This window comes from Leptidea sinapis, chromosome 15 (genome assembly GCF_905404315.1).
Source record: "Leptidea sinapis chromosome 15, ilLepSina1.1, whole genome shotgun sequence".
NCBI classification, from domain to species: Eukaryota; Metazoa; Arthropoda; class Insecta; order Lepidoptera; family Pieridae; genus Leptidea; species Leptidea sinapis.
In genome coordinates, this window is record NC_066279.1 from 2,773,851 (window position 1) to 2,783,374 (window position 9,524).

The 9,524-nt window shown below is 32.2% G+C and overlaps 1 protein-coding gene across 1 annotated transcript; it reads left to right on the top strand.

The window, feature by feature from the left end:
• Positions 1-4,595: 4,595 nt before the first annotated feature.
• Positions 4,596-5,868, top strand: LOC126968408 (serine protease inhibitor 77Ba-like). The gene has a single exon (XM_050813426.1). It carries the CDS (start codon positions 4,650-4,652, stop codon positions 5,841-5,843), a length of 1,194 nt encoding a protein of 397 aa, XP_050669383.1. The 5' UTR covers positions 4,596-4,649; the 3' UTR covers positions 5,844-5,868.
• Positions 5,869-9,524: the final 3,656 nt, after the last annotated feature.

Sequence of the window (9,524 nt, forward strand, 5' to 3'; positions counted from 1 at the left end):
TGTCGAGAGACTTAGAAGTTTTATTTATTTCTCCAGGGCTAACAAAACGAAAATTGAAAGTTTGTTGGCATTCTCTAACATTTTCCAGAAGTAGTGACTCAGCAACACTGGTGGAGGAGACAATAGTGCTTGTGATAGAAACTGGAATGTCAGAAAAAAAATTCTCCAAAGCAGAAGCAACTTCCTGCTGAGATTGAATTATAGTATTCTGTATTGATAGATTGTATTCAATGTTGCGGTCTTTCACTCTTCCAGATTCCCAGTTAATCACATTCCACGTCATCATTATTTTATTCGGTGCATTTTTAACTATCTGTCTGATATGCATAGACTTTGCAATAGAACAAACACTTTTAAATAATTTAGAGTATTTTTTAACATACTCGAGAAAAGATGCATCATGATTATATAATGATCTCTCACTATATAGTTCATATAGCCTTTGTCTGCTCCTATGAATGCCAGCTATTGCCCAATCATTAAATGACAAGAGACCACCTGATTTGACTGTCTTTTAAGTAAATATAGAAGAAAACTCTGTTTTAATTATTTTAAATAACATGTCATACATTTCATTGGGATTAATATTATATTTCAATACATCCAAATTTGAGAGTTTAACTGACACATTGCCTCTTTTTATCTCTATTCGCCTATTATTCACAGGAACAAACGTAAACTTTTTAATTTTAGTACATTTATTGACCTCAATATTAAAAGAGACTAACTGGCCAAAATGGTCTGAATTCTGTTTATTATTGCCTGAGAAATAGGTTTATAATTTGAAAATATGTTATCAATACAGCTTTTGGAGGTGCCGGTTACTCTAGTAGGCTGTAAGAAAATATTGGTTAAATCATATGATTTGAACAAAGATCTGAATCTAATACTGGTGGTGGATTTTTCTAATAAATTAATATTAAAATCACCACATATAATGATATACTTCTTCGACTTACATAATTTTAATAAAACCTCCTCCAATACACTTTCAAATAATTCATATACTGCATGTGGGGGTCTGTATATACTAACAACAATGGCGCGATCGAGCTATGCACAGGCTATTTCAATGGAACGTTCAACAGAGAGGCCTACAATATCTTCACGTTCTTTGAATTTAAATAATTTACTTACAAGTATAAGAGAACCGCCATGTGTAGCCTTTTCTCTGCAAAACGCACTTGCCACCTAATGACCACTGAAGTTACAGATGAGCTCCTATTTTCTGAGCCAGTGCTCTGTTAAACATAAAATATGTATATCATTATGATTCATAAATAACTCCAGTTCAAGTTCTATACCAAATAATCCTTGCATATTTTGGTGCATCAGGTTTGTAATTTCACAATTATTTCTTATTCTAGTACATGTTAAATTACTTGTTTTTACACTGCTAGAGGAGGCCCCTATTGTCTTATTATTTAATTTTTTGGAACAAATCCAAATATTCCAAATCTTTACTTAAATTATTACACTGCTCAATAGAAGCAGTGGTTATTTAATTAATACTCTGCTCAATAGAAGCGGACTTTCTGCAACTGCGCTCATAACTTTGGGACATAAGATGTTAAGTCTCTTTGCCCAGTAATTGCACTAGCTACGGCGCCATTCAGACCGAAACACGCTTACACATCGCTCAAACTTTTGCTTACTTTTTTTCTAATATGCTTGTTCAAATTACAAGTGCTTTAAATTCTTCTTCTGAACAAGCTGAAACAATACTTAATAGTTATGTACCCGAGTGCCCAGTTTGATTCAAATTTAGGCATGTGTATTCATGTAAAAAAACATGTAACTTATGGGGCATGTATATGGCTATTATAGCAAAGATAATCAAACATATTGTTCCCCATTTATCTTTAATCTTCAATAAATGTTGGGATATTGGAATTTTTCCATATTATGTAATGTAGGTACATCCAGTAAAGTTATGCCAGTTTTTAAAGGGAAAAGGGAAGGTACTAACAATTACCTATAGACCAGTTTCTGTTATACTTAAGTTAGTAATTTTTTTATAGTAATATCAAGTGTAAAACTATTTCTTTGACAATAACATCTTATACCCTAAACAATTTATTTTTACGAAAGGTCGTTCAACATCTAATACCAGTATGGCGTTGATTCGACACATATTTAATGCTTGGGAGAGTTAGCGCAGATAACGCTGTAAGAATATTCTGTGATCTTTCGAAAGCATTTGATTGCGTAGACCATTCTACCCTTATCCATTAGCTCAATTATGATGGAATAAAAAGCAAACCACTTAATGTAATTACATCATACTTAGACAATAGAACCCAGAAAATAGTAATTAATAATAAACATTCATGAGGATCTGTAATGCGAATGGGCGTGTCTCAGGGTTCAATCCTAGGACCTTTCTTATTCTATTAAAGTCTATATAGATAATTTACCATTTGTCTCAAAAGGGTGTGAGGTTGTTCTTTTCATCATACTTCATAAGATTATAATGTTGACTGAAAATAACAATCAAATAAACCTATGCTTAGAAAACATATCTAAAAGGTTCACGGTGAATAATTTGTCACTTAATGCGAGTAAAACAAAATTTATTGAATTCTCCCTACCAAATATAAAAAAGTACCAAGGAATATAATATTAAATGGGGAACTTCTAAAACAAATTGTAGATTGGCTACGTTTCTTGTAATCGTATTAGATGAAAAACTTCAATGGGATGTTCAGTGCTGCTACTTTTGCTATCAGAAGGATTAAAAATCTTACTGATGCTAACACAGCGAGATTGATTTATTTCAGTTCATTTCCATAGTATTATACGGAATTTTGATATGGAGGAGAGCAGCTGATATCGGCACAATATTTGTTTTGCAAAAAAAGGGTAATAGTATAGAAGGGTAATAAACCCTTCTATACTTATTACTTCTATTTATAATCTGAAGTCTAGAGAATACCGTAAAAATACCTATAGACACAAAGGAATTCTTACAATAGCATGCCAATTAATTTATAATATATGGATGGTTTATAAAAGAAGGAATGAATACATTCAAAATAAATATATAAATGGTATCAACGCAAGAAATAAGAATAAAAAACAAAACTCATTTGTATATCTCAGTGTACAGTTCTTAAATAAAATTCCAAACAATATCACATCTGCATCTTCAAATTCAAAACAATTATAAAGAATCGCCATTAAATTATCCAAAAAGCCTATATGATTATATATTATTATTAAAACTACACGATTAAAGAATATAAAGAGGATAAAGAAGTATGGAAAATAGATGCTCCTGGTCCACTCAATAATAATTCTTCATATTAGGATTGTATAATCTGATCAATGTTACATGAATAATATAATTGTATTTTTTTGATTCATACAAGATCTACTGTAGGTAATTGTATTATTTAGAATCGTTTAGTTGGCTTGCATAGTGAGCATTATTTTTGTAACTTTATAGTTATCATGTGAATGCTATAACAGGGTTCGTCACTCTCATTAAACACTTGTACCGATTTTTGCCAACAGAAACACTGAACTACTTTTGATAAAGATTCATAGACACAATCACATTCTAAAGGCTGATTCTCCTGATATGGCTCCTGGTTTGCGGGTCGACGTAACTCCGGTTCTTCGTCTTCAGTGGCACTCTTCGGTTCGTGAATTATGATCACTTTGCACTGGGACGAAACTTTCGGAAAAAATTTCTGCTTCCGATCGACTTTAGTGTTGTTGTTTGTGTTGTACCAGTCATTCTTCAATTTTATGATCGTCTTAAAAATTTGTAGCCAATGAAAGCTGTTGACTACTACTGTTTGGCACTACATTTCTGGTTCCTGATTTTGTTTTGGTGGTCCGGAATTATTTATCATAAATAATAGCTCAAAAATACAAAAAAAACCGCAGCAAAATTACGTTAAAAAGTTACGCAATTGGTGACGTAAGGTGTGAGAGGCCGGTTTCGAACTTTATCTACATGGTACTACTACCAACTATTTTGTATTACTACCAAATAGTTTAATGACGTTATTTTCTCTTTGATACAAAATACTTTAATATTTAATAGTAATAAATAGGCATTGAAATAACGATCTGTATTGACTGGCAAAAAAGGCTTTTCATGTCTTAATATTGATTTAATTCAAATTCAAAATCACTTTATTCATGTCACGGAAATGACACTTATGAAGTAAAAAACAATTTTTTTCTTATTGAATCTACCGCTACTTCGTAAAGGGTTGAGCTAATGAGAAGAAGTATCAAGAAACTCATTGCCACTCTTTTAAATCAAGATTTACATTTTCATTGTTTTACAAATCATTTCAATTACAATATAATATGTAAAGTGATGCAACAAACATACTCAAACGTCAAATAGTAGGTAAGTCAAAAAAGTAATTAACTAGACTTGATAACCCTATTTTGAACTCTGAAGCGGTGATAATATTATAAATTATATTCAATATATACCAAAAAGAGCAATTATATATAACACAACATTCAGGCAGGATAAATTATTATAATTATATTTGGATTTTCCCGTTTATTAGTAACCGCATCAGAATCAAATTACCACAAAACTTTAACCTTTTATCAGCTCAGTTCGATAGCAAGCGCTTTATTATTCATTCGCCGAATGTCACGCAATAAACAAACACGATATGGAACCTAAATTATTTATTATTTTTTGTCTTCTAATTCCTACAGTTCTGTCTAAATGTACAATCAATGTTGCACAGACTCAACTCAGCAGATCAGTGTACGATTTCTCCGTGGAACTATTGTCCAGGATTGCTGAAGAAAATGAAAATCATTTTGTTACTTCGACATTCTCGTCTTGGACCTTGTTAGCTACGATTTCACTTGGAGCTAATGGAACAACTTTAACGCAACTAAGAACAGTACTGAAACTGCACAAAAATAAATGTTTCAACCATAAGTATCTAAATATTACCAAGGATATTTCGGTTAGCAATTCGGAAGTAACTGTAGAGAGAAGCTCAGCAGTATTTGCAGACGAAAAATTAAACATTAAGAAAAAATTTGTGAAAAAATTGGCCCGAAAAGAGTTGAGCGAAATCAAGCCAATATCTTTTGAAGACGTTGATAAGGCTGTTGCAGTTATCAATGATTACGTAAGTGACACAACACATAACATTATCGAGGAAATGGTCAGCGCAAGTGACTTAGAAAATGTGCAGATGATGATTATCGACGCTATCTTCTTTAAAGGTGCATGGCAAACTCCTTTTAAAGTTACAGATATACAAACATTTTACAACGAGAAAGGAGACCCAGTTGGACATGTTACTATGATGCATCTATTAGGGAGTGTTAACTCTGCTTACATAAATCAGATTAATTCTTTGGTTTTAGAACTGCCTTACGGAAATGATGGAAGATATTCAATGTTAATTATATTGCCTGATGACAATATAGACATACCTATTGTTATACAAAGTTTAAAGAAAATAAGTTTGGTTACAGTGTTCAAACAGTTAGAAAATGAATATACGGCTGTTGCAATACCGAAGTTTAAGATATCGTCGGATTTAGATAACTTGAAAGAACTTTTAATTGATATGGGTTTGAAAGATATGTTTGACAGCGCTCGTGCGAGTTTCCCAGATATTTCGGATACTACTGCTCTTTACGTGACATCTTACATGCAGAAGGCATTTATTGAGGTCAACGAAGAAGGGACAACTGCAAGTGCTGCAACCTCAGCAGGGTTCGGTTCTCGAAGTGGGCCTTTGAAGTTTACAGCGGATAAGCCCTTTTTGTACATGGTGGTTGATAAAAAACTTCTAGTGCCGTTATTTGTTGGTGCATATTCAAAGCCTAGTGAAATATGAATATTATAAATTAAAATCTAGAGAACTTTGTTTTTCATTCAACTACAAAAATAGATATACACATTTTTATAACAAGTATTTGTTTTAGATTTAATAGTGTTACAGGAATTTCAAAAAGCTAGGTTTATGTAAAATTGTTAGTTATTGTATGATCTTAATAATTTTAAAATTTAGGTATTCCTTTATTATTTCTTTATTAGTATTCCATTAGGTAGGTAAATTTAGGTAATTTGGGTTCCAATGTTTTAATGTGATTTCATAAAAAATATTGAAATATTGAACTCGCCAACGGACTGTTATCTGACGGAAAGTGAAACCACCGTCCACAGTTATCAGCTACAACTACACATATTTTAATCCGTTGCCATGCCGCGGCCGTTAGCATATGTATCCGTTTGTTAAATCCATCCATGGAAGGTCGAACTGGCTATTTTTAACCTTGGTATTTTCATGAATGTGACTAACATACTATAATTTTTTGTATACGATATGGATTGGGAAATGAAGATTTCCACATTGAAGTGTGGATTCAGGATCGATTGATGGATGGCATAAAAACAGTATTCAAAAATACATAACGATCTGATATTGTAAGAGGCCATAAGTAGTTTCTATCGGTTTGAGAATATAAAGCCTGAGATATTTGTGCCACCGCCGCGGCGAAGAGATGGTGACGAATTATCATATTAACCACCGTTCGCATACAATAATTATATCCGTAGGAATGCTTACATAATTAATTATGACACGGCAACAAAATATAAATTTCATGAGTACCAATTTTTAATCAATTAATTTCTTTCACAGCTAACACTGTGACGCAATATATAAATATATTTTGCAACCGTTATTCCATATCGAAAACTGTTTACATGTGGGTACTTGCGCGGCAGTTGCCATTCTGTATACCTTATATACACACACATACACATATATAGGGTAGTGTCATCAAAATCTGAACGACCTCCAATAAATTAACGTTTGAGCGAAAACAAAAAAACTATAAAAAAAACTCCGCAACTTAGTTATGTGCATTATTTTTTCCCGCATAAAACAATATTTTTTCTTCGTGTTTTCGTAACAACATCGATGGTCACAGCTCGGACGCGCTCGCAGCTAGTTACTTTGTGAGTGTTTGGCGCCAAAAAATGGGTTTATATGGAAACGTACGTAAGTGCCCTCCAAATTTAAGAAATTTGTCAGATTGAAGAAAGAATTAATGGTAGACTTGAGAGGTTTTGGTTGGATTAAAATCTTGATATATTATTCATTGATTATATTAATACATATTTACATTATTCGCCGTAGTTTTAGAAATATTTACCGTTCAAGTAATGTATTCAATTTTGTTTTCTTGATCCAGCAGATGAACACCGTTTAACTTATGGAGACATGGCATGTTTTTAGATCCATCGTAACATTCAAAATAACTCTTTTAAGATAAAACAAAACAGCTCAAATTAATTAAAGTAAATGTATGAGGCTAATTGCCAAAAGTTGAACACACAATTTCGCTTTTCTAATTATTTTAAGGACTTTATTTTGTTGCTTGTTCAACTTTAGATTTCGTGCCCAAAAGTTGAACTAAGGAATATATTCACATTTTATTCGTTCAACTTTTGTGTATCGCATCTTAAACTGAACGCTGAAGTAAATTTTGTACGTTCATTTTATGGTACTTAATCCCAAATAATGAACGAATTGGATAAAGTAGTTCAATTTTAGGACTTATTTTACTATACTATGAATGGATAAGTAGGTATTGTGTCAATCAATATTTTTTCATAGAATGTGTTGGCTTACCCGCGAAGAAAAGAAAAAAAATTGAACAGACCTCTCTCGAAGAAGCTGTAAGAATGTTAGAAGCACAATTTATAGAATACTATTAAAAAAAATTGGAAGGCGAAGTGCCTTACAATATTTTTTTTGTCATAGCTGTAATTGTTGTTCATAAATAATTAAAAGAACTTGAGAATACTGACAACATGTTTTATTTCTCTTAAACATACAAAATTAATTATTTAATACATGGCATATGGTCTATTAAAATGTGAGTTCAACTATTAAGTGCAAAATGTTCATAATTAGGGCTCATTGTTCAACTATAGGGTAAACTCCTTATTTTTATACAAATAGCAACTTTAAAAAAAGTATAGTAGATCTAGAACATTCTTTTTTTAATCACTCAATTCTTTAGGATACATAGAATGAAAAACAAAAGCCAGCAAGCATCTATATCGTGAAATAACTGAGTGAAAGCTATTCAAAGTTGTTGAAAACCTTAATCGTTCATTTATTGGTTCCACTACCGTATATCTTAATATATATAAATTACGTGACACGTTGTTTGTCCGCGATGGACTCCTAAACTAATGGACGGATTTAAATGGGGATTACTTCATGGAGTGAAGTTTAGTCCAAATTGAGACAAAGGATGGTTTTTATTTCGATTGGGACCCATAATTATTTTTATTTCCAATATTTGTTTTGTATGGACATATTTTCTGTGAGAGAATTTATTGACGCACGGTTTTACAGTTCTGCTGTGAAACAATTTCATTACAACAGCAAAGAGCATATGCTACGAAATAATTCTTAATGCTATGTAAAATTATTGACATATTCATAAAAAACAGTATTTTATTTATTATTTACAGAACAACGTCTGTTGGGTCAACTATATCAACTAGGTCACATATATAGCTGACCCGGCAAACGTTGTTTTGCCATATAAAGTATAATTCACGCGATAGTTTTATAAGTAATAAAATATTGCCTATATTATAGCCTGTACATCATTTTGTTCTATTGTCAATAGTTTTTGCAGCGCACGCAAAAATAGGTTTTCGATTTTACACCTTGTGTTACAAAATAGCAATTTTATTACATATATAGCTGACCCGGCAAACGTTGTTTTGCCATATAAAGTATAATTCACGCGATAGTTTTATAAGTAATAAAATATTGCCTGTACATCATTTTGTTCTATTGTCAATAGTTTTTGCAGCACACGCAAAAATAGGTTTTCGATTTTTACACCTTGTGTTACAAAATAGCAATTTTATTACGGATCCCTAATTTTGAAAAAAAAAAACATAGCCTTCCTCGATAAATGGACTACCCAACACTGAAAGAATCATTCAAATCGGACCAGTAGTACCAGAGATTAGCGCGTTCAAACAAACAAACAAACAAACAAACAAACACTGCAGCTTTATAATATTCGTATAGATTTGTGTATATATATGTATGAGTGTGAAGGTGTGAATGTGGGTGTATGTGTATTCGTTTTAATGTGTTAAAAACACAGGATTAAAACTATGAAAAGATCCTAGAAATCTAACATCCTAATAAAATAATAAAATTATGTAATTACGAGAAACGGAATTTAAACAAGACTAATTTAAAAGTCCGGTATTTTATCAAAGTGTCGGGACTTTTCAAATTATTAAATGGTAGCCCTACACACAATGCGCAAGGTTACTAAAGTTTGGAAAAACTGACCAAATTATAGAATTGTCATCCAAACTCTTCATGGATGTAAGACACGCGCTGTCTAGAAACCGGTGAAGGCAGATCATACCAGTCAGATCATACCAGTAGGAGGCTCCTTTGCACAGGATGCCGGCTAGATTATGGGTACCGCAACAGCGCCTATTTCTGCCGTGAAGAAGTAGCAGA